Source organism: Phaeoacremonium minimum (genome assembly GCF_000392275.1).
Source record: "Phaeoacremonium minimum UCRPA7 unplaced genomic scaffold PA7_03_scaffold_496, whole genome shotgun sequence".
NCBI lineage: Eukaryota > Fungi > Ascomycota > Sordariomycetes > Togniniales > Togniniaceae > Phaeoacremonium > Phaeoacremonium minimum.
Window position 1 is genome coordinate 1,577,086 of NW_006921398.1, and position 26,289 is coordinate 1,603,374.

General features: G+C 48.2%; 3 protein-coding genes across 3 annotated transcripts; 1 reads left to right on the forward strand and 2 right to left on the reverse strand.

Annotated features, from left to right (window-relative positions):
- Positions 1-867: 867 nt before the first annotated feature.
- On the forward strand, positions 868-2,950 carry UCRPA7_7097 (putative msc1 protein; the record flags this gene model as incomplete). The annotated part of the gene is made up of 8 exons (XM_007919631.1): positions 868-946; positions 1,075-1,437; positions 1,496-1,677; positions 1,730-1,910; positions 1,964-2,205; positions 2,257-2,375; positions 2,427-2,667; positions 2,726-2,950. 8 exons carry the CDS (start codon positions 868-870, stop codon positions 2,948-2,950), a joined length of 1,632 nt encoding a protein of 543 aa, XP_007917822.1.
- A 5,765-nt stretch (positions 2,951-8,715) lies between these two features.
- UCRPA7_7098 (putative ferulic acid esterase protein) lies at positions 8,716-9,681 on the reverse strand (the record flags this gene model as incomplete). The annotated part of the gene is made up of 1 exon (XM_007919632.1): positions 8,716-9,681. One exon carries the CDS (start codon positions 9,679-9,681, stop codon positions 8,716-8,718), a length of 966 nt encoding a protein of 321 aa, XP_007917823.1.
- A 1,099-nt stretch (positions 9,682-10,780) lies between these two features.
- Positions 10,781-11,575, reverse strand: UCRPA7_7099 (hypothetical protein; the record flags this gene model as incomplete). Its single annotated transcript, XM_007919633.1, has 5 exons — positions 10,781-11,228; positions 11,283-11,295; positions 11,351-11,378; positions 11,430-11,479; positions 11,545-11,575. The coding sequence occupies 5 exons, from the start codon at positions 11,573-11,575 to the stop codon at positions 10,781-10,783; spliced, it is 570 nt and encodes a 189-aa protein (XP_007917824.1).
- Between the last annotated feature and the right edge of the window lie 14,714 nt (positions 11,576-26,289).

The window sequence follows — 26,289 nt, forward strand, 5'->3', positions numbered from 1 at the left end:
CGGCAACCACTAAGCTTATTGTGGACTGGGGCACTGTGGGGTTGATCAGAGGTGGCCCAAGCTCTTGTAGTGATGTCACCGGAGTGAAAGCTCCTACTTTTTTGAGGTGCTGCCTTTCGTCAGACAAATGATGTAAAACGCGGAGCAGCGTTTCTGGTGTCATCACAGCTAAAAATTTCAGGTCAGGGAGCTTGCAGCGAGGCCAATCAGTGAGCGTCTTGACCGTCAAGCCACGCACCTCTCCAGGCTATCCCACAGGCGCGACGGTGAATCCCCTCGGTCTCTTGGTGGAATTTGGTGGAGGAGGCATGAAGCGAGGCAACCCTTACGTCATGCGGGAGGAGCTTCTGCCAGGAGGAGGCGCCTCTCACATCGAGATCATCGTGACATGTGCTGCTGGTGACGAGCCACCATTTGCTGGGCCGTAACAGCAGGTACTCCCATCCCGTTAAGCTCGTAGGCACAATGACAGCTGAGGTGGGCCGTGCATTGAGTGAGAATCTTGTAGCTCCCCGCTCTGCATGCCATACAGTCGGTACCTGACGTCTTAGAGCTTCCACCCTGCAAGCTGTCTTTGTGGGAAGGAACCTCCTAACAGTAAACAAATCGCCGGCAGCCTCAGGTCACCACGCAAGGGAGTGACGTGATTGACTCCTCTCAACACTGTCTTTTGCCTCCCTCTTCTCCATCACCAACTTAAACTCCTAAAACCAAACTCAACCTTTCCCTTTCCCATACTTCTTCTCATTCTGCTCTTCTGCAACCGTGACACCCCAAGCCATCCACTCCTCAATAACGATATCCTGGGTCCATCAGCTGTAGCGAAACAACCTACACAAATCACAGTACACGCAGATCCCACGCATAATGAGGCTGCTGAAGGCCTTCATCTCAGTCGCCCTCGTGGCTGACGCTGCTCTTGCCAGCACTTGGTTCAGCAAGGCCGGTAAGTTCTCACCCGTAAAGGCTTGTTCCCGATGCTTCCAAGGCTCATCTACAAATTCGGTCCCGTGTTTCGGCGTATTCGTCGGCGTTTTGGAATTAAATGCATGAGCGCTGACTTGCTTTTTGCAGCTTATAACAAGTGGCACGAAACTGAGCTCGAGCGATGGCTGTCCGATCACGACGTTCCGTATCCCACGCCTGCCGACCGCAAGGATCTCGAGAAACTGGTCCAGAAGAATTGGGACAGCTATGTCGTCTCTCCCTACCAGGAGTGGGACACCGACAAATTGAGCGCCTTCCTCCAGCAGAAGGGCATTGAGACCAAGGACGCTACCAAGGCTAATAAGAACTCGCTCGTCGCTCAGGTACAGTCTGCGTGGTTCGAGACCGAGGACAAGGCACAGAACGCATACATCTCGATCAAGGACTGGATTCTGGACACATGGACCGACAGCCAGCTCAAGGCTTTTTGTGATCACCACGGCATTCCTGGTGCGTGTTTTGTTCGTCCGCTTGCCCAAAAAACTTGATTTACTGACACCAAACATAGTTCCCCAGCCTCGTAAGCGTGATACCCTTCTCCAGAAGGCGCGCGAGGGCTATGACACCGTCGCACAGAAGACTGGCGAGGCTGCTTCGTATCCAGGAAACTGGCTGTACGAGTCTTGGACCGAGTCTGATCTCAAGGAGTGGCTCGATACCCATGGATTTCCTGCTCCTCAGCCGACCAACGTAAGTCACTATACCAGCTGCTCATTGTCACAGTCCGCTGATTTAAGGATAGCGTGATAAGCTCATTGCTTCCGTTCGCCGCAACTCCCGCCTCGCTTACCTGAAGGCTCAAGATGCTGCGGCCAGTGCAACGTCAAGTGCCCAGGCCGCCTATTCTACTCTCACCGACATGGTTATCGATGCCTGGAGCGAGTCTCAGCTGAAGGAGTTCGCTGACAAGAACGGCATCAGTGGTCCGTAACTTCATGCATCATCATAAGACGCTATGTGTTAACTCTTTGTTTAGTTCCTCAAGGTACCAAGGTTAATGAGCTCCGTGCCCTTGTTCGCAAGCATCGTGCAGAGCTTCTCGGCGACACTGTTTCAGGAACTGCTGCATCTGCGTTCGGTGCTGCTACCTCCAAGGCCGGCAACGAGTATGCGAAAGCAACCGACAGCGCTTCTTTGGCTGCCCAGGAGGCTTTCAATGAAGCTGTGAACACTTGGTCTGAGAGTCGATTGAAGAGCTATCTCGATGCTCGTGGAGTGGTAAGTTCAACACATCACTCTTGAAGCTATGATCTTCTCACACAAGTATAGCCTGTCCCACAAGCCTCCAAGACTGATGAGCTCCGTGCCCTTGTTCGCAAACATTCACACAAGGCATCTACTGGCTGGAGCACATGGACCTTCGACGATTACTCATATGAGAACTTGAAGTGAGTCAGGAGTTAAGCTCCAAGATGAGTCCCTACTAACGAAGTGACCAGGAACTATCTTCTCAACACTGGAGACTCATCCGCAAAGAAGGCTGCTAACAAGGCCGGTGCTACGCGCGACGATCTCGTCAAGGCGGCTCAGTCTGCTTATGCGTCTGCGTCTTCTGCGGGTGGTTCAAACTACGCTTCTGTGACAAGTTATCTCTCCCAGGCCACAGACTCAGCCAAGAAGAGTACATTTGACACCTGGAGCGAGAGCGAGCTGAAGTCTTACCTTGACAGCTATGGAGTCGTAAGAGTTGCCCGAAAACTTATACTTTTATACAGGGATACTGACAAATTATGCACAGCCTGTCCATCAGGGATCCACCATAAACGAACTTCGAGCGTACGCACGCAAGCAGTCCACTTACTGGAAGTATGGCACCTCGAGCCCCTCCGAGACCCTCTTGGCGAAGCTCAGCGAAAGCGCTCAAGCCAGCTGGCAGTGGGTACTGGAGCAGCTAAACATCGGTGCCAACGCTGCTCAGAAGAAGGCCGAAGACGCTAAGGCGAAGGCGAAGGAGGAGCTGTAAAGCTCGATCCTCGGAAGCTACATTTCATGATTGATAATGTACACAGGGGATTGACAGGTCAGAAACTCATCAATTTGGTAGTCGATAGACATCGACAGGTGGAGGAAAAGTTGCGGTTCTTGGGTTCGGACGTGAGAGTCGATTGCTCTTTTATTCGACGGACCGCGCAGGTGGTAAATGGACCGAACAACGGGTCTCAATACTTTCACAACTTTCAGTAAGGGTGGAATTTGATACCTGCCTTGTAATCATAGGCTGTTACGATTGCATGAAATGGATTACGATAGCTCTCTTTTACAGTCTTGAAAATTACTCGTGAGTCGTGTATACCAAGTGAAATTGCCAAATGACGTTTCGAAAAGACAACAGACCAGACAATTTCGCGGCTGCTCGCTCTTAAGAGACAATGTTCAGACATCACTAGATATTGCTATAAGTGCTCTGCGATCAATGGCGCGAAGCCTTCTTAAGTGATAGGTTACTGATTGTTATACAATAGAAGCCATGGGCTAAAACCGTCTCACTTTTCAAATCCCTCTATCTGATGTTGTCAAAGGCGGACCATGACAGCTCATTGGTGAACCAGTCATACAGAACAGTTGCGATAAAAATGACGGCCATGGCTGAGAGCAAAAACTGCCCATAGCCCTCAGTCAATGGTCCAACATCCCTAACTCCCTGAAGGGACGGTTGATGAACTGTTCCGGTAAAGTCTCGCATGAGACCATAGAGGACTCGAGTAGCGTTTCCTGGTGCCTCACGCGGCCTTGTCGTCAACAGGCGAGACGGGGGATATTCCGGGATGGGTGGAATAAGTGGCCCCATCACGCGAAACGGCTGTAGCAAGTTGTCGATAGCCTGTTGTTGCGCTTGATGCTCTTCCTCTTCCTAGGATGATGATGGAGCTTCAACGTGCTCGGCTGGGTTCTCAGATCCTCCAGCATGCCCATTTCCATCTTGAGGATATTCTGGGAGAGCTGCCGCCGCGCCGACTGGCTCTCCTCGATCTCGCCTACGGCGCCAGTCGTCCATGTTGATCAGCAGCTGTCGGATCAGATACCTCGCGACCCTGAGTTCGCTGAGCGCCTCAGAAAGCAGTCTCCGTCCCCGTTCCCAGACTACGCGGTCCTGATCCCGCACGATATCTTGAGAGTAGTCCTCGTATCGTCTTCTGTAGAGAGTGGCTTGTCTATACTCAGTATCGAGGAGTCGCTCGAGTTCTTGGAATGCTCGATATCCGGCTGCAGTTCTTCGGTCAATGTCCTGCATTCGTTCACGAACGGCTGAGACAAAGGATCCGGTATCTGCGAGTATGGAGATTGGTTGGAACAGATCCTGTAGTAATATGTTAGCTAGCTGAGCATTTTTTTTATGCGTGGTATAAGGGATAAGAGGCTTTCCCGTACAGTATACCAATACTCAGCGTCAAGGTCTAGCCTCTCACGCGGAAGAGTCTCGAAGGCGAAGGGCGCCATATTGGCCCAAGGGTCGGAGTTGTCAGGACTTTCGGCACGCATGATTCTGAAGGTGCCGCATCGGTCCAAGTAGTGATATTTACCGAGTGATACTGACGAGAAATCGATAATGGAGCGGCAAGAAAAGGGGGTAGCCGGGGTCAAGGTTGCTTGTTGACGGTGACGCCGCTACATATTTTAATACGTGCTCTTGTGTGATAGAGGGAGGGAAGGCAGCTTTGGCTGATTTGTTTATCTGGTTTCGAGGGAAGGTGCGCAGCTAATCCATTTACTTCATGACTTGACAAACCATAAAATATGACTGTGATGATTAATATTACTTTCTATTTTCAAATTCAAACACTGTTACATTTACCACTGAATACTGATCTTCAAGAATTCGTCATGAATCGCCGAAGCTTCGACATGGCAGCCTGGTCTCATGGTCGGTTTCTTATGTCACCACCAATCCCCCATATTCATCCACCACCGAATAATTGCTATGTCCCTCGGAGAGCCTAATGTCCAGCAGAACAAGTACCGGAGGTCAAAGACTCGCACCTCCAGTGCGGCTCTAACAATCCTTCTGAAAGACACAGGTACTACAAAACCGATTGTCACATTTCAAGCTCAATTTTCCATACCATATAGTCTTAAAAAAAAAGTAGAGCAAAAGGAAAGGGGAAGAGGCGATTCATCCGTCCCCACTTCCTCTTGAGTGGTTTGTATAAGCTCTCTACTCCTCTCCTCGGTACGAGTTGTGGTATTAGAGACAGAAAATGAGCTTGAATAGAAGCGAGATCAGCGAATGTAACGCTAGATGTGCGGAATAAAGCAACGTACATTTGAGTTGGATGAAAAAACTATAAACTAAGCCATCGTTCAGACCTACTGTTCAAGTCGTCTTCTTCATGACGACGCAGCAGTCTCGGGGTTCAGACTCAGTGGCCCTCGTGACCTCACTGGCTTTCTACTTTCATTTTGCAGTCTCAACCGCTCCATTCCGTCAAGTACTTCCTTCACTGCATTCTTCTCACGCGTTAGAGATATTATTGCATCATCAATTTTTTCCCTTGGGATGTTCTCGACGTTTTCACCAGCCGAGTCCCTGACACGTAGCCAACTTGCAACTGATGCATCAAGAGTTTGTGCTAGATCATGGACTATCTGGTATCCGACTTCCGTTTCTGGATTAACCAATTGAAGAATTTGGCTGCTCAAAACGACAGGTAGGTCTGCATCCCTTTTCCATGGTGCTGAAATAAGTTAGTACATTCGTTTATCAACAAAGTTATATTGGGTAGGGTGACACAGACATCTTGCAGCATTAGGCTCATGGAGCTTCTCTGACTGTTTGGAAGGCATATCGAATGCTGAAATGTTCTAGACTTAATGAGATCTAGGGCAATGAGAGATAGTAACGAGTTCCTTAAGTTCGGAGGTCTGGTGGTCACGTCCGCTATTTTATATTGCGATACAGACTCGTATTCGACGATTTGACAGAAACCAGTCATTGGCCACGTCACATTAGACGACTTTGCGATACATTCACGTCAGAGTCATCAAAACGAAGAGATTAAACTTGAGAGTCCAAGGAGAACATATAACATTGATAATGAAACAGCGCTCAGTTCCGAGTCTGGAAGGGTTGAAAATAAAGTAGGGGTTGTAACTCTGGAGAGCGGAGATTCTCAAGTGACATAGATTCTTGCATCTATCATAGTCCATGTTTCTGTACGCCGTACCTGATCGACCCGGCTGTTGTCAAATAATATCTGGCCAACGCAAGAATTCAGACCAGACACCATGCGCTGTAATAATGTGTCCCCAAAACTCTTACGAGTTGTCGACGAAATCAAGAATAAGGGTATGAAAATCTGATGAGTGCCGATTCAGCGAATATCAGATCAAAGCAGACAGATAGCAACTGGATACCGGTGTGAGGTTACATTATACAGAAAATGACAGCTACTGCATTCGTCATGAGTAATGTTGTAAAACTGAGCATTATTCGATTTGAAGGCGAGGGAGAATTTGACGCTGCCGCATTTGCTGACTCTGTAGACGATTCTGCCGATGACACAAAGTTTGTGCTAGAATCTGAGGCCGCTTCATCTGAAGTCACCAATGTCGGCAATGACTCAGTGGCACTGATCGTAGTATCTGAGTTCCCAAACGTGGTCACTTCTCCAGGATCAACGGAGGTTCCTTGGGTGACTTTCCCAACCGTTGTGATCTCAGTCTGAGAAGCCACGATCGTTATAGTTTTGTATAAAGTGACAGTAACAGTTGGCGTAGCATCTGTCACTGTCTCATATTCTACCTCTGTACTCGTCTGGGTCTCCGTCTCTGTGGTAGTATCATAGTAGTCGTAGGTCGTCGAAGGTAAGTGGGCTGTACTAGTGTCGTAGACGGTAGCAATTTGCCAATTCGTGATGTACGTGTAACTCGCTGTAGCCCACCAACCAAGGACATCCAGAGGGTCTTCCAAGGCGGCACAGTTTGTGGGGAACTCCTCATCACAACAATATGAGTTGAAGATGTTGGTACCAACGCACCATTCACTCAAGGAGTTGCCTAACATAGAAGTGTCAGTTCCGGGGTGAGGAAGATGGGTTATTGACATGACTTCCGAACTTCTGTGTGGACATACAATAGAGGAAGAGATTTCCGTAGCAAGAGTCATCACGTCGTAAGAGGCGAGACATGTCCAAGTTAGGACGTCCTTCTGTATTGTGTTAACATAGTGTTCAGACGCTGTCAAGGTGTGGTGCTGACCGTCAAATCTCTCTCTCCTAGCAGCAGTTTCCGATCTGGTTGAAGTCTCTGTGCGTGTGACTGGATCGGGTGTCTCAGTGAGAGTACTGATAATCTCAACAGTATCCACCACGGTGATCGTGTAGGTGATAGATCCTCCGAGCTCTGTAACAGCCGGTCCATCGTACACGGTAGCGGTGCCCCCATCAACATAACTTGTTGTGGAGGGAGTAACATAGATATAACAGCCGAAAGTATACGTCATACTAAACCAATCGCTCCAGGAATCTGTATATAAAGTGCACCTGTTTCCGTCGTATCCCCAATAGTCTGGGCACCCATCCGCAGTCCTATGCCAGACCAATGTCATAGGAACATATGAAACATCAAAGCAGGTCGCTGAGGCGAAGTCCGATGGCGGGGACGCCGAAATACTTGAGGCGAAGGTGTCAGTCACTGCGGAGGGGAAGAGCGAATATGTTGATGTATAGTCGGCCATTGTAAAGGATAAAATTTATGCTTATTTGGAGCGAGCGTCTCTATGGTGAATGGTGAAGGTTACACGAATTTGACAGAACACTGACAGTAGACACAATTAGACACCCTCGGGTTTAACCGTAAAAGATTGCTGAATGTTATATGGCGGACAAAGCCAAGCTCTACGTAGATCTCAACTCGAAGAAAGACTAGATTGAGATCCCAACTCAATTCCTCATTCGTTAAGAGACCATCTCAGCAGACACTGACGCATCGCAACCTGACAGCACTTGTGCATCAAAAAAATAAATCTCACGTCGCCTGTCTATTCGTGGCCTTCTTTCTCAATCAATGACTATTGGCAGTGCCATTTAAGTGGCTATACCGAAGCGATCGAACGCAGCATTGGCTGCATCTAGCTGAGTGTTGAAGGAACGAAAATGCTGTTTCCTTTGTGAGAAGATTGGCCCAAGAAACGCCACGAGAAGATTGTTGCAGCTGATCACTGAGTTTCATTGGGGTCTGTTCGAGACACTGTCTTTTAGACACATCTGGCTTGAGTGAACAATCGACAATGATGGGGGCCGGCATCAATGGCTTGCTTAGTCTGCAGTTGGGGACTGTCAGAAAGCGGGAGTCGGCTTAATCATTTAAAGGCGCCTAACCCTCATCTGTGCATCATAACAACGCCACCCCCAACTTCAACCATTTCTCTATGAAGCTTGCCCTCATAACCACCCCATGAATGAATCAAGGCCCTTTCACATGCTACTCAAACAAATTTGTGAGACTCTTCGTTTTCCAACGGCTGAGCTAAGCTTAGACTCATTATGCGAGTGAAGTGGCCAGAATCTTGGATATGGATGGGGATATGGCAACTTGGAAGCAAAAACAAAACCTCCGCCCGAAGCCTCTCATACAGGATAGCGTATTGTCGTATCAACGATGGTAGAGCCAGAGCTTGATGTCTCACTCGAAGTCTGATGAATAAGTGTGGTATGTTATAGTTGAAGCTAGCTCGAACTGAATGATTCTTAAATTGGACAGACTAATTTTGGTTCGAGTATATTAGGTGAATTATGCCGGTCTCGTGAAATTGTCAAAGAATGTTTGAATGATGCTGCTCGCCTCTATGTGGGTAGGCAAACCCCCAGCAGCGATCTGGGAGAAGTTAATGTCTTCTGATGGCCACTGGTGCTTCATGTCGTCAACCTTGTAATGTTGTAAAGCTCCATATAGGCCCTGACACGTCCATGTCAAATGGTGAACGTCGTCATTGAAGCTAGAGTCGTTTGATGGGGGACTTTGACAGCCGTTTCGATCTGCCCAGTAGCCCAGCCACGTAGGAATCGGAGGCTCGTAGCCTCCCTCGCCTTGCCCGCCATCATACAAAACCGAAGCGTCGCTCCCGCCGTGAAACTCCATGATAGGTAGAGGACTGCGAGCCGGCGTGCAGCCGGTGCCGTTAGCATCAGTATAAAAAGCTCCGGCGACTGGCGCATAGGCCGCAAATTCGCCACCGACTGTGTCATTGCATGCAAGAGCTCCGATGAAACCGGCCCCGTTAGACATGCCAGTGGCATATATGCGAGCGCTGTCAATGCAGTATCGTTGACGTACGTCTGCGAGCAGATCATGCACGAACTGCACATCCTCTGCCACAGCGACGGTAGAGTAGCTTGCGCCAGCCCAAGCTCCATCGACGCCGTCGGGGTACACCATTATCTTGTTGGCTGTGTACTGGGGCTCATCTAGCCGGGTATCGGCTTCGAAGAATAGACCTATGCTGTCCGACCCGTGGAAACCGACAATTAGCGGATACTTAGTAGACTTGGAGTAACTGCTAGGGGCGTGAACGGAATACGTTCTTGCGCGTCCTCCACTCTGGATGCTGTAGTACTTGGTGATGCCGTTAAAGAGATGGTCCTGGCCGCAGCCGGACGTGTCGCCCTCTGCGTAGATAGACGTCTGGGCGTCGAGGGGCGCGGCTCTCGCGACAGACCCCCATGCGAGAAGATACAGGAGTGCTATGATTAGCACCATCTCTTGCAGTTTTTGCGACGCTCAGGCTTCGACGGTGTCGCGGGGGTTGAAAACTCCCATCTGTAACCAGAGGCGACTTCCTCAGGAAAGAATTGAAGCAACTCCGAGCAGTTTCACTGAGATTCGCAGCAAAAAATCTGCATTATACAGAGTAGGAGACCGGCATGCAAGGTGGCCAGCGAGGGTGTGGCGTCACTTAATAACAGTGGCAAGCCCTATGCGACACCCGAGGCCTCGCTTTATTCGACCATAATGTAATGTTACAGTAGCAGCAAGGCACGAGGAGGCGGCCATTGTCTGCTCTAGCCGTTTTATTGGCTTGAGCTCTAATTAGCTAGGTACGTGATGACACCGAATGAGAAAAGCCAGGTGCCGAACGAGCCGCCTGGAGGAACCCCACTAACCATCTTCACATGTCCCGGATCCTGACCTTTGGAGCAATAATCCAGGCGAAGTAGAGACAGTGTGATAACCACTGTTCATTGTCGATTAAGATGGTGCTTTCACTGACGGTTTGTATGCAGGAATGGAAGGTTTCGGCTAGACTTTGAAGTCCACTACAGCCTCGATAGACGGTGAATGCTATAACTAGCCGTAACGACTGATGCGCGCGGGCTTGCTTGTGCTAAGAAAACATCAAATATGCGGGAAGCTAGAAGCTTCAAACAATGGCTACGCTAAGACATTTCGTATGCAATATAAACCCAGTCATAAACTCATCTTCCGTATAGGCCAATCGCCACTAAGATGTAGGCACCTCACCCGCCTCAGGTTTGCGCCCATACACAAAGCGTAAATTCATCCATCCATGGATTGATTTGTTCTTCAAGCATTTGCGCATGCTCATTAGAAAGATTTGATATTCGTCTTTGGACCAGCCCAGAATGTTGTTCCACATGAAGAGTGTATATCCTTGAAAGTGTCAACTGACGAGGCATCACAAGAGGTCGTGAACATGGCGACTCTACTCACCCTCAATGTCATTCTCAATTGTTAATTTGACAAATTCACCGACCTCTTTAAGTCTGGCATCTTGCGCCCAGCCTCCAAGGGGGACCTGTGTCAATAGACGTTAGTGTTACAGGAACCTGTAATTGGGTCAGTCAAAACCTGCCTTGTAGTCGACGTGCTGAATATCAACGAATCCGGCCTCTTTGAATGCTGGCATCTGCAGATCTTCCTCGACAACACAGAAGCTTCGACCAAACTTCTTGCCACCCTCCCTATAAAGAGAATTCCACATCTTTATACCCCATTCCTTGTCAGTGGTGCCATCGTCACTGAGAAAGACTGGATCGACCTCGCAAGACTCAACCCAGCCGCCTGGCTTACAGACTCGAAACGCCTCCTTGAAGAGAGCACCCCAGTCGGCGATAGCCCCAAAAAGGTAGCGCAAATGCACAAAGTCGAACTCGCCTTCTGGCCAGCTCCATGTTTGCAGGGCGTCATCCAGTTCAAATTTGAGGTTTGGCGGGACCCAGGTCGGTTGGATCGGCGATAAATCTGTTCCGATGACTTGAGTATTTTCGAACTCATCGGCAAAATCACTAGAAAATGTTAAGTAATCAACTCAAGTCATATCTCGGCGAAGACGGATTCACATTGCCCAAATGCCTACAATCATTGTTAGTTAGTGGCAATAAGAACGATCACTCTTGACATGACTTACCCGTGCCAGTGCCCACATCAAGAACTTTCTACAAAGTGTCAGCAAATGTTCAACCAAAGTTATACTGTTGCGGTCGGACTTCAACATCTTTCTTGATAGGTGCAAGGAAGAGCTTGCCTCCCAGCAGGACTGTTAAATAGTGATGACTGATGGCTGTCAGTAATTTATACCGCTGCCAGCTGGGGCTTACGTACGTGATATCGACTGATTCGCTCTGCTGTTCATCGTTTGGCGTAAAGTATTCGGTGTTGTACTTCTCACTGTGGAAAGTCCGACCTTGAATAGTTCGATAGTTGAGAATGCTTGAAGCGACGGATGCTGTAGAGCTCACACTATTTTTCTATATTAGTATGCTTAACCAACTCAAGAGCTCGGAAGCGCTTGCGCATCTTCAGCTCCCAGCGCTGAGTCGGCTTCGTCATTCTCCTCTTCACCCTATCGGCAATCAGCATCATGTGGTCGATCTCGTTACTCTTTGACTGAAGCCCAGACAGAAGCGCGTAGATGAGCAGACCCAGGATTTTGGGTGCACCTCTTCTGTACTTACCTCGGGCAGTACAGCAGGAATTAATTCCGCTTGGGGAGGGTGCGCCGGCGCGGGAGTGTCTCCAGGCGCCTGTTGGCTCGGACTACTACCGGGAGCTGGTGCAGCGGGTTGGTCCGCCATCGTCAAATGTTCTCTTATGTCAGGTGTCGCAATCAGATAATGGCAACTAATTGGTCATCACCAGCAAGCACAAAAGAAGAAATGAAATGTGCGAGTTCTTTCCGCAGTGGGGAGTCAATGGCAGCAAGAAAAGGTTGGGCACCAAACATCGACTACAAGGTGGAGAAGAGAAAGAAGGACCTTCCATGTTCCGGGACACCGGACAAGACCCGAAGCAGTTGATTTTGAACAGGTCATTCGTTATCAATTTAGCGTGGGATGAGGATAACCTGCAGGGAGGCGATACTTGTCTGGGTAACTTCACCGTTACTCGGAACCTGTGCTAAGGCTGACGTGTCATTCGTGCATAAGCGAAAAGATGAAATCTGAGCAAATTGTGTCAAGTTTATAAGAATCGCCTTCGTTAAGGATTCAATATTGACTTCATAACCCCCCAAAGTAGAGACATTTGAGCGTACAGCAAGTAGAATTGATAGTTTGTGGGTCAATAACTTGAGGCTGCATTTTATTTCAGTCTCTACATACAGTATAGTATTCCAACATGAATCAATTGCTTAGTTTGACTGATTGCGCACAATTGTTCGCAAAGTATCTGAAGACGTTCAAGTCACACACGCGCGCCTTCGTCATGTCTTAGACTTCAGGCCAGTTGAAGCAACGTACACGAAGTTCTAGGTTCCGAAGAGGTATCGAGTCATCCATCCTCAGGTGCAAGTAATTTGGCTACTTCGAGATTTTTGGCGTCACCTAGTCCCTTGGATCCAGAGCAGTCGGCTGGGGTGAGATTGCAGAGTAGAGAAGTATATGAAACTTGAAGAAACTATAATGCATTTTTCATCGTCATCTTACGTCGAAGTCGTTATGAAACCATGATATAACGGATTATGGCTGACGATGAGGGGAAAGTCTTTGGCGAGGGGGCGAAAACTGTGGGAGTCTGCAGCATACATAGAAAGTCGCTCTAAGTGAGTAAATCGCCATGATATAGTGTAGATTTCTACGTCGTCGATTTAAAGTACGCGGTGAGCCGCAGTGCCTCTTTTAACAATGCAGCCTTGGAGATGACATTTGGGGTGGCTTGCAAAACAAGGAATCCACTGAATCCTCATTCCGCCGTGCAGTTCGGACGAAGCTGTTCCAGCTTATGAAAGCATTGTCTGCTACCTGAGTGCTGCTTTGCCTAGCGCAGTCTCTCCCGTTGGAAGCGCTCTCTACCGACTTGCTCTAGTGCTGGTCCGGCCCGTTTGAAGGAATACAGTGGCGTGCTAGTGGACCTACAGTAGGGTATAGCGCGGAACATGAGTCTTGGCGTTTTGCTAAGTACTGGTGAATTCCCAACTCAAAAATGCTTCAACATCCTAACTTGTCGACCCGCAAGAGCTGTTAAGCTATTGCTGGCCGAGGATGCCAAACACTAACAGACACGAGATGGGATGCCCTTTGGTATATAAATCCAGCATTTAATGTTAGAAACGTGAAGAATATAATACTTTCAACGCAGTATATCGTACTTGAGCGTGGTACTTCTGTACACATAAGTCTTCTCTACATTCTTCTTTTTCACTTGTGTTCGTCAGCTTTGCCTACTCTACTTGTGTAGTCAATAAGAGGTGCTCACCCAGCATGAAAGAAGCTCGTATTTACACAGATGAGGCTCATGGTCTCAGGGTCCAACTCCATGACGTCCCAGTTCCAACACCTGCACCGGACCAGGTTCTGATCAAGGTTGTCGTCTCTGGGTCCAACCCCAAAGACTGGAAATTTCTTTCTGTTTTCCCAGACCGAAATGGCTTCAACTCTGGCGATGATATTGCAGGCATCGTGGAGAGCGTTGGAAGTGAGGTGACGTGGGAATTCAAGCCAGGCGACCGGGTCGCAGCCTTTCACACAATGATGAGTCCTTCAGGATCGTTTGCGGAATATGCACTTGCATCTGCCGCCACCACATTCCATATTCCTCCTGCTACCAACTTCGAGGAAGCTGCGACAATCCCTCTGTGCGCTACCACGGCTGCTCTGGGTCTATTCTCTAATCTCCGTTTACCAGAGCCATGGGTTGGCGACTGTGAAGCACGAACGCGAGTCCGACAGGGCGGCATTATCATCTATGGCGCCGCCAGCGCAACAGGTGCCTTTGCGATTAAACTGCTCAAACAAGCAGATATACATCCTATCCTCTGCGTCGCAGGGAACGGCATCCCCTACGTTAGAACGCTCATAGAACCCGCCAAAGGAGACAGGATTATTGATTATCGCGAGGGAAACGAAGCCATTGTCAAAAGCCTCGCTGCTGGCATTCCCGCTGGACAGACTTGCGCTTATGCATATGACACCGTCTCAGATCAGCAAAGTACCATCAATATCTCTCAGGTATTAGATCCACATGGCCACATTTCACTGCTTTGGCCCTTGGGCGAGTATCCACATATCCCCAAATCTGTCGACCAGGTCATTGTTAGTGTGGGTGCTGTTCACAGTGAGGAGAAGTATCGCGACTTTGTTTATGCTTGGTCTCGTCTGTTCGGCTATGGTCTTCAGCAAGGTTGGTTGACTGGCCATCCATACGAAGTGTGTGCGGGTGGATTACTCGGCGTGGAGACTGGACTGAGGAACCTCATGAATGGCAAGGCGAGCGCTATAAAATATGTATTCAGACTAGACGACACGCATGCAAGCTAACAGAAATACTTCGGGGTTAGCCTTCGCCACATGGTGGCGACTATAGTGTGGCAATGGATTAAGATCGATGCAATGATAGTATTCTTTCATGGAGTTACTTTGGATAGGCCATATTTGAGTGAGTACATAAGCCTTTGATAGATAAAATATATATCGGGTATATGCAACTTGACATTTGTGTACCACAGATCTGCTCCTTACTCTCGTCCGGTACATCGTTTCTAAGAGTCTATATCTTCCCATAGAGATGAGGTGCTTTGCAAATAATGAGTCTAGAGACGAGTTACATGCCCTTCGCGCGGAGTACTTGATGGCTTTGACCAAGACTCATTTCGCATGCCCCAGGGATTCCTCTTTTGAGGCGTGTCGTCTGTGGTTATGAATTGGTCAGCGATAGGCACTGCTGCTTGGCCCTAAAATTTATCAGGCCAGCGACTCAATCCACTTTGTTTGGAGCCCATTCAATCCAAGCCATTGATTACATCTCTCATCAAGCCAAGTTCAAGCCCATGCAGTTTTGGTCATCTTAAGATGTCCGTGCCTCGGGCCACCTGTTGGTCAGTCAATAATCACCAATGGATCACGACGAATATTTCACCTGAAAGCCCAAGAAAGTCATCTGATGAAACAGTTTTAGACGAAGTTTTAGTGAAGCTTATGCTTTTTCCTTCCCTGTTTCAGAGCTGGGATAATGATCTTATGGGATTCCCGCATATGTCTCAACCAATTGTCACGACGAGCGAAGCCTCCATGGTATGACTGACAGGACTGGACGGCGCATCTAAATAGTGGTGAGGGAAGGCCCATGTCGGCAGCGCCCGACCATCGATGCTTTTTTGTTGTTGTAAGATGACGTTCAACGTCTCTCACCGATGATGCTGTAAAGTTGCACGTCATATGTAGGCACCTGTATCGAGCAGTGCTTTTACTGGTCCTATTTGTGGAGCAAAAATGCCAGCAGAGGTCAGCAACAGCTACTTTTTTCGATGCAGTTATATCTAAATCATGTAGCTGACATGATTGAGAATGTACTGCCATGGATACTAGAGGCTGTACTCACTTCTGTGCGCTTAAAAGTGAGAAATCCTCTAGCGGACTGCCCGGCGTACTTTTTGTAGTGATGTCGAGACAAACATCTTCGAAAGCCGTGGAATCATCAATATTAGGTATAGGCATATGAGGTAGTGGTTGTTGGGTTCCTCCGGCAGACAAATAACAGCGATCGTTAACAGCGGTGGGATTTACAGGTAGCCTGGCTGGCTCGGCCGCAAGATTGGTATTGTGGGACGACCATGGGATTGGGGATGCACCTTCGGTGAACGACGATTCTAGAATATCGTTGTCTATACTGTTTGGTATAGACCATGCCACCGGACTTTTATGGCAATTTGGAACTGGCGTTGACATCGTACTATTATTTGTGGTCATTCTCTGTTCTATCTTTAGCGATTGAAGGCGTTTTTAAATGCTTGTAAAACATTCTTTATCTTACCATTTCGTCTTGATTAAACAAGGACATGACATTAAATGCCGGACTTGCAAGGGGGTGGCAGAGAACAGCCGATGACATCAACGGGGGAGTTTGGATATAATTCTTGGAAAGGGGTTTCATGACCCTGGAGTTCTGGCTGTAACACTACGGTAGTATTATAGCTCGACTCCAAACCGTAGTCAATGTTGTCTAGAGGAAACAATGTCGAATTTAGGGTCGATTCCTTGAACATGGTCAACAATGGTAATGTTACCACGACATCAGGAGAACGTACTGTATGAAAAGTATACTGCTCGTCAATATTCGATCGGTCGTGCCACGTTATTGCACCCATTAATCCAGGAGCATATAACATAGATAAACCTGACATGTGTGGCTGTATCGTATTTTCATGAAGAGATAGTGGACTAGCTGAGCTCTGCTGATTGTTTGAAGACACGTTTGAAGAATATCTTGTGAATGGCACAGTTGATGAGGTAGATGGTACTCTGAGGTCAGGATCTTGACAGCTCCATGAGCCATGGTGTTTCAAGAGGTCCATACTTTCGAGCTAGCTTGCAGATAGGCAGCAAAGAAAACACAAGTCGTGTTTTGAGATACCAAAGAAAATAGCTTGTCAGCTAGACAAGCAAGGAGATCTGTGAGCTTAGAGTGGCTAAAGAGAGGTACAAAATGAATGGTGTGGGGAGGCAGGGAGGGTATAAGTTAGACATAGGCCGGGGCAGCTAGTTTCACGCCCGGAGGGTAAAAACTTGAGAGGAGACTTAGAATGGCCTCCGAGTTGCCAAAGAGGCGACCGCTCAGCCTTGTAATTACCTGGGTACCTAACGGCCTAGACACTAATCCAGAAGATAGGCATAGGGTAGGACAGACATCACTGTCTTTACCATTTGGTACTTAGTCTTATTTCGAATAACGATAAAGACTAAATCTGAATAGAGTTTCTTCTATGAGGGTGAGAAGTGATGGAGGAGATCAGGTCCGTGTAGGGACCTTGAAGAGCAACGTGGCTTCGGTATCCATCTTGGAACCTACAGTCAATCATGCTTACTTTACGAAGCAATGAAGGCTCTTGTTTCCAACCAGAAATCTTACAGTCGAGTGCTTTCGAGCTTTATCTTATATATACCCGAGCTGGTATATTTTCACTGCAATTTTAGCGTGACAAGAAGCATGCAAGAATCTGTAATCGGGATTCATATGGCATGGCTTGCATAGCCCCTGAGCATGTCGGTGACATCAAGTTCTCGAGCAAAACCGGGCAACGCCTCACTGTCAAAGCGAGCGATTGATTGGCTATTGAATTTGAGGCGGAGGCTTTTATGGAGGAGGCAACCGAGACTTGCGCTCATTGAAGTGTTATTGGTTTATCGCGGCTGAGCGTTCATAAAGGCGGGGCGGCAGAGGCCATATGAATCTGCCTACGCCTGAGCAAAGAGGCCATTCCATCAACTCTCAACTTCTCTGGTAGGTCGACACGACACCTTATGGAAGCCACATGGTGCGTAGTGGTGTTGCCCGACTAGTATGGCCTCCGGAGTCTGTTTCGTTGATGGAGCCACGGCACTAACCAGGCTATTATACCAGGCTTTCATATCGGATTATCAAAATTATCGCATTCTGCAAGCTCGCTCCTGGCATCAAGGTGTGATTTATGAAATCTGTCTAATGACGAACTCGCATGGTGGGTGGATTAACAGTCCTGCAGTGCAGCTGTTTGAAGTCCTCTGGCACACGTAAAACAAGTATGGAAATCACTTTGGTAATTTAATCACGAGGTCTTGAGGTAAATCAAATTGCCATCTAGCCTTATCTAAACATGCTCTACCGTGATTACAACTGCTCGTCTCAGACAAGCGAGAAGCATCCTATTACGAAATTACAAACTTGAAGAGAGGGGGAAAAGATGAAAAGAAAAAGAAAAAAGGCAAACTGACTCCGTGAAGATCCAAGTTAGAACGGTTAGCGAGGATTTATTTTTCATATACGCACCGATTAACTACCAAAGTCCACAAATAAATTGACTATCTTCCTTTGTATCATACCCAGTTATTCTCAATCGACAAGCAGTCTCTCTACAATTGAAGTTTATCTGATTCCATTTACTATAGAACCAGAGATAATACACTGAGTAAGTGATGCTGTAGTGTGGAGTCCAGTTAGTGATACGCAAATCTGTCCCAAATTATGCCCACTACCCCTATTAGCAAATCGGAGACCTGAATGACGCCCACCTAAAATTGACCAAATCTTGATCAGCTGGGTATTGGATAAGTCAAGTAGTTTAACCCGTACTGGTAATCATAATTCGCTTTGTCATGGAGTCTTGTTCTCTACCCTGCTACCAGGGCTGAGAGCGGGGCTGGGGAGCGTAACCAACGAGTGCTATTGGCGCCGTGCCTCTCTAGCATATTTACCCTAGAGTGGCGTGGGTGGCATATCTCTGATTAGATAGACCTTGAAAGTATCTCTTGATTGACCAGTCGCTATTGTGTGCTTCCACCACACGATACACAAGTCTCTCGACGGACCCAAATGGAAACCCTAACGAGCGTCGAAAATTATCAAGACCAGTATCTGGATGTCTTCGGGCAAGCGCCCGGACTTCACCAGCTCTATACACAAATATGTTTCTGCTATCCTATGATTGATCATTCAATATCTGATTCAATCTTGAAGACGTTGAACCAGGGCCTTGAGAGGCTTTCAGCAAGCTTCCCATGGGTAGCTGGAGAAGTCGTTGTGGAGAATTCTGATGGCAGCGATTCACCGGTATTCAAAATCAAGCGACGAGATTCAATTCCTGAAATTTGTACGAAAGACCTCTCGCACGATCCTTCAATGCCCACAATGGATGACCTTAGACGTTCCAATTTCCCATCGAAGATCTTACACGAGAGCCTCATCTGCCCGTGCAAGACGTTCTCCGCAGGTTCGCAAGAATCATCGGTTTTCATCATCCAAGCCAATATCATCCGAGGTGGCTTGCTCCTGACCTTCAATGCGCAGCACAATACTATGGATATGGTCGGCCAAGGCGTGATTATCCGACTCTTCTCTAAAGCTTGTCGTAAGGAGCCTTTCACTAAGGAGGATCTTCTCTCTGGCAACCTTCCTCGTCGAGATCTCATCAGCTATCTAGATGATTCGTATCGACCAGGGCCAGAGCTTGCCAACCAGATCAAAAAGCCTCCTCCTCAAGATATGTCTCTCGCACCCCCAGATCCTCCGCCGCACTCATCATGGGCGTATTTCTCCTTTTCGCCAGACTCCCTGGCCGCTCTCAAATTGATTGCGTCAAAGACCGTTTCCTCCTTGCAAGGCTTTGTTTCGACTGATGACGCCCTTACGGCATACATCTGGCAATCCGTTCTCCGTGCACGATTACCGCGCTTGAGCCCGGCCACTCAGACAACTCTCGCTCGTGCCGTCAATGTGCGCAGTTACCTGAGCATACCCGCGGGGTATCCAGGGACTGTACAGAACATGACATACAACACTTATACCATACAAGAGCTCATCGATGAGCCACTGGGAAATATTGCATCACAGTTGAGAACAGCTTTAGACCCCGATACCTCAAAGATGGCCTATAGGACACGAGCTTTAGCAACAATGATGCACCGATCTGCAGACAAAGGCAGCATATCGATTACGGCAACAATTGACTCTTCAGTCGACATCATGCTCAGTTCTTGGGTACAGGTAAACTGTTATGATCTCGACTTTGACCTTGGACTTGGGAAACCAGAGGCTGTCCGTAGACCGGAGTTTGATCAACTTGAAGGTCTTTTCTATCTGATGTCACGAAGGTTGGATGGAGAGATCGCAGCTTTGCTCTCCTTAAGAGATGATGACATGGAGAGGCTTAAGGCGGATCAGGAATTTGCACAGTATGCGGTATACATTGGATAGCATGGTGGGCTTGGAATTTCGTGTTACCATAATAAATTAGTCCCTGGTCAAGGACATCTGGTTTACAATTTAGAAGTTGTTATTGACATCGAAAGATCTGTGAGAACGTGTGTGTATGTAATTGTATTCAGAATTCCGGATGTATGAAGTGCCAATCGATGAAAAGGCATGTCAGATTGATCCACTGGTGAGCTTGATCACCCGGCCCGGAACATGAGTCAAATTAGTATTGAGAACAATGCTCGTGGAGGTGACTTGCCATTGATCCATTCTCCTTCGTCCGCCACTATTCCACACACTGCTCTCCCAATATTCTTTCGAGGTGCGCAACCGGCCAAGCGGACACATTCTCGCCAAACCTTTGTCTATAGTCTCCAGTGGCATACCTTCGTACAGGAACATAGTGCCACGATTCTTCCTCATAAATATCTGTATTTACACCGGCTGGCGCGATTGCGTTGACCGTAATACCCTTTGATCCACAATCTACCGCGAAAGACCTTGCGAAGCCCTCAACGGCGGCCTTAGATCTAGCATATAGAGCATGGTCCTTGATTCCAGTTATAGTCGCACGAGACAAGGCTTTTTCCGACGCCTTCGCAAAAGTGCATCCGAGGTGGGATGTACCAGTAATTACCATTAGTGGTGGTTTGCGTTATTCAATGTGCGTTAGCATTCATTCATATCGGTAAACTCAACAGCATTCTATGGTATCATGTCAGGCATCACAGTTTTGCGGACGGCGGTAGGTTGCTTCGAAGAGAAGTGTCGTACAGACTTCATGCTGATTCATTCTATACGCCTATGCAATATCGATAACTCTTCACCTGTTCCAGAGAGGTAAGGTCTCTCGCGGTCAATGGAGAATGAAGGGAGTCATTGGCTATCTTGTCAACCTCTGGGCTTTGGCATGGTGCCTGTTCCTTATTGTCTTCCTGTGCGTTCCGTCTACCAGCCAGTCACCCATGATAACATGTGAGTTATGAGCCTGATGTCACTACATGTATGAAACGACAAATGTCTGACATTCCAAATTTCACAGGAATTGCTCGAGCGTCATTATTGCAGGCATTCTCGTCATAGCTCTCGTTCTGTATTATACATATGGGCTCGGAAGATTTAGTGGCCCTATTCAGGATATCGTTGGTGCCCCAGAGTCTTTGCAAGTTGAAGAGCTGCAGGCCACTGAGGAAGGCAGTGCTTGAAGAACTAGCCTTTCTTTTCTATATTCATTATTGCGTCAAAAACAGTGTTTTATGTTAACATTCCAGATATCTCCTTGGTCACTCTCTACTGTGTCATCGGATCTCTGGGAGCACGCATATACTGCATGTACTGTCTATCCTTGGTATCCAGCTCTGGCATGATTCCTCTGCTGTCGAGCTCACCTGGGTTTCTCGAAGGGTCGTACATCTCGGCACCCCGCCAATTCGAATCCATTTCATATATTGCATTTGGCATCGTAGGCCCATCTTTCTTCGTCGGGTCATTCGGCGAAAATGGTATCGCACCGTATGGGTGAGGTGGCAAAGGCTGTTTCCCTTTTCTTTTAGTGCCGAATAAGCCGAAGCAGTCCCCTTCTGACCCCCTTGTTGCTCCTTGAAACTCGGTTGCTCCCCGTCGCCTGGACAGCTTTCGTCGTATCAACCAGAATGCTGCTGCTATGGCAATAATTCCAACAGCTGATACCACGCCGGCGATTATTCCCGCTTCCGTCCCACGTGGCATGCCTGATTTATGCGATGCCGAATCTGTTGTGGATGGTGTCGCTGTGGGTGTTGGTGTTGATGCTTTAGAAGTCAATCGCGTTTCTGCTCATGATATAAAAGGAAAAGAGTTTGAAAACATGTTTTGAGTCACGCCACACAGACAAATAGAAATTTGTTAACTCACTTGGTTGTGCTTCGTGATCACAATCGTACACTTGGGAACATGTCGTGCCGTCATATTCATATAAGTTGGCCGAGTACCTCTGCCAACAGGTGAAATCGCCGTAGCCATTATTGCCCGTACCTGCATACTCGCCTTCGTCCACCTGCGGACCCAGATCCGCAGTAAAAGTCACTCCAGTATCTGTGAAAAGACCAGAGGTTTCTTGGCCTGCCCATAACCGTGCTTGCCCATTTTTTGTGCTCACGACTGCGACATCCTGTGGGGTTGAGCCGGGTGAGCCCGGAAAATAGGCCATTTGCGATGACACAACGCCGTCTCCATCTCGACAGTCCGCCAGAACCACGTGTTCGGCATCATCTCGCGGACGTACGAGCCTCATAGAATACGAGACATGGACGACGGGGGCGCCGAGAGACGCAAGGCATGTTGGCAGGAGGAGCAACACGCCGGCGACAAGGACATTGGGGCTGGTACCCGCGGCGCCAAAGCATAGTTGACGCCGCATAGCGAGCGGCCAACTGTGATGAGCAATCAATCCAGACGATGAAGCCGGAACAAATAACTTAATCGCCAGCAAGAAGACCCCAATTGGCGCTCCACATCCCTTGTCTCTCAAGGACTCGACGGGGAAGGTTAGACGTTCACCTGATGAGAGGTCCGGCGGGAAGCGCTAGCCTTGTGAATGCTGACGGATGGCCCCCAAGGCCGTGGCGTAGTGCTCGCAGTTGGCGCGGAAGAAGGGCCGACAACTGCTAGAAGTGCCGGGCCTCTCACAATGCTGTCGTCTCTGGCGGTATGGAATGCAAACAACGAGCGACGATAGCTTGAAGGAACGAATACTGTGGTGTAAGAGGCGGCTCCAGCACACACAAGGAAGACGGTAGGATCAAAAAGGTCGTTTGGAGCGACACAGCGACGTTGAAGGATGAAAAAGGCCATGCGCGTCCCGCCCCGCTGCAGGTCTTCCCACAAAAGTTCGTGTTTTCGAACGAGGGATCACCGCCACAGGGGCGCACTTTTGCCCAACACAAGCAGCTTGCTGACAGCAGCTCGAGGGTTTCAGCCGTGAAACGGTGCCCATCAGCTGTTGTCCGCCAGAAATTTCCACAGGGGACCTGCATCCAATTGCAAAGGGACATAGGCGCAGCCCACTCGCCTATGCGAGAATCCTGTATCGAACAAGCCTAGTGCTGACGGGCTGCATTGCCGTGCGTTGCAATGGTGTGGAACGGGATGGGGAGATCGCAAAGTGACAAGGGTGGAAAGGACCCTGCAAGGAGACAATAGCACTCTTCCTAATGTTCTTAATGATTGCAGTTGTTCGGTTTAAATAAAGTCTACAGCCAACAGCCCCCCTCTTGTTCAAGGGGGTTGATTGGTGGTTCTGCTAACACATCGGAGAGTTGGTGATTTCCAATACGCTATGTCACGACAATGCACACTTGATTCATATGAACTTGTCACGGAGTGGACATTGGGAACTCCGAGTGCCAAAAATACTTTCAAGCCTAGTTCAGCCTCTCCTATCAAGCTTTCAGCTCTACATGAGGGTAACACCCAGACCGAAAGACACAACTGATTATCTCATATAAGAGCAGCTGCGGGTATTCGTGGACATTTCCAAGGACCATCACCAGACCCTTGCTTATATGGTGATATCATTTGGGAGTGGAGCTTCACTGCTTGGAAACTACACTGATTACATGAATTCATCAAGGTGGCAGTGACTAAAGGATATTAACCTTTTGGTGTCTTGTAACATGATACGTGGAGCTCTTAGAATGATGTGCTTGATTGGAGTTTGTACAAAGTTCTTTACTGGGTTCTGGGCACAACCACTCAAAGGTGTAGGTTCAAGTGACGAAGACTGCAGTTTTCAAGATTTGTTGATCAAGCATGCTGAAAGCCTTCGGGCGAGGTACGCATTCAAACACTATCATTCAACCTAATGGGGGTAGTACGATGTATTATTGATCTCATAGCTATTAAAGACCGCAGCCCAATACCACTTGTCATCCAGGTTGCAAAAGGCTTTGAACCATCATTGACTCATTGCATTCGAAATCTGCAGCTGGGCAAGAGAACCACGTCAAAACCAATCGGGGCTGAAATTTGCAAAATGGCAAAATTAGGCTAGGCAGACAAAATATCATCGTCTCTTGTTTACATCTACACGTTCTTGCCACATCAACAGCAGAGGTCCCTTTTCCTTCTCAACGTCCGAATCTTCTGCGCAACAAACCCATTCTGCCAGCTCCGCGTCGCCAAGATCCGACGTTGCGCAATCTCTCGACTTCACGTCAATATCAGGAATTTACCACTATCATCCTGAGCTATGGCGCGCGACAATGGAAAATTGGGCTTCTATCGAGCTACGTCCTCTCATGAGGTGAGTGGATTTTCATCGTCTCAGTCACTGGTGGAGTCAAGTAGCCACACTGTCAATCACTGACTAACTCAACCTCACAGAAAAGCACTACTGCGCCAAGCCCATTCTTCATCATGAAAAATGAGACCGATTCAACTCGAATTCCGCTGCCTCACAATGACGAGATAGATATATGGGCGCCAGTTGTTACCGATGGTGCTGATAGTGAAGTGGGGGGATTCCAAATTCTTCTGCAGGCATTCCTCTCATGGCTAGCGAATCCTTCTGACTTTGGGCTTGGCTTCATTGTCTACTTGCCAATAATCTATCTAATGTGTGTTGCCGTCATCATTCTCGAAGGCATTGCTGCAGCGCTTGAGGCCTTGGATAACACTATGGTCGAACTTATCAACGGAAGCCTCACTTGACCTCCAAGGGGCGAAAATCGACCATTCGCAGACTGGACACAACATGGCTATATCTCGGAACTTCCTCAAGTCACTGCCTTAAGGATTAGCCAGAATTTCAAGATGAGATGTTAGGTAGTTAGAAAGGGAATGGTGGAGGACCGAGGACCGGATATTCAAGGGATAGGAAGGCAAGCAAGACTGCTTTTGGCAATGCGACCATGATCTTCCCCTTTTAAATTTTATCTCACGAAACTCTGTGAGAATCAAGAAAGTAGTGTCTTGAGACCTGGTCCAGAGATGGAACTCCCGCGTTGATTTGCCTGTCATCTAGACCACAGTGTGATTGGCCTTATGCAATCTAAGTGCTTTTCTTCAATGTCTCTTCTTCCTCGAGAACAGATGTTAGATAAGTATGATCCAAACCATTCCATTGCTCATCGCTCATAGGAAGCAGCGGTCTCCGTGGATTCTTCGAATAGCCGAAGCTCTCATACACCATCCTCTTCAAACCAGGAATACCGATCCCTGCCGCAAAGCCATCTGCAAGCGCAATCATGTTTTGCAGTCTTTGAGCCTCCTGAAATTCCGCCGCGGTGGAGCCCGTGCTGGCCAATTCCCATAGTCGAACGCAGATTTTCTATGTCTATTAGCCATGTTTTTCTTAATGAATTCGAGATGGTAGCTAACCGGTGCAATGTTTGGCAGGCCCGAAATAGCCTATGTACTGTTAGTTGCCCCATTTTCTTCTCAAAATATGAAAGAGACTTTGTCTTACGCCTGCAGCTCCGCTGGCTATTGAGGGGAGGAGGATGTCGATATAGCCATCGATAACACGAAACTCTTGGACAGGATTACTTCGGGGATAAGCTTTCCTGAACTTTTCGGAATGAATCAAAGCATTGATCCTTGTGACCTTTCCCACCGAGCCGCAACTGGAGTATTTGTGAGTCATCGAGAGAGATGTTTGGGATAGGAGATCACAATCGACATACGTCAACTTAACCCCGACAGCATTCGGGGCTTCCTTTGCAATGCTAACAATCAAGTCGCTGTCTAAATCGATGCCCCCAGACACAGCTGGAAAGTTGTAAATGATTACCGGTAGTGGACTTGCATTGGAAATATCGACAAAAAACTTCTTCAATGCATCTCTATCCTTGGCAAGGACACCAGCATAATATCCCGGAGGAATCACCATCACATAATCAGCTCCTGCCTCCTTAGCATCCCTGGCGAGTTGAATGGTCTCCCTGGTGCTAGGGGCCCCAACACCAGCAACTACAGGCACGTGGTCTAGACCCGCCGACGACAGCGCCGAGCGGGCTGTCTGGATAAGCTCAATCCTCTCAGAGGCTGAAAGGTGTGGCGCCTCCCCGGCAGACCCGGCAACGACTGGGATTGTCCCAGCCTCGGCAACAAACTGTACATGCTTTCCAAAGCTATCAAGATCCAGGTCCTCGGACTCGGTAAAGAATGTGGGTAGAGGCGTGTAGATCCCTTTCGGGAGCGGGCGAT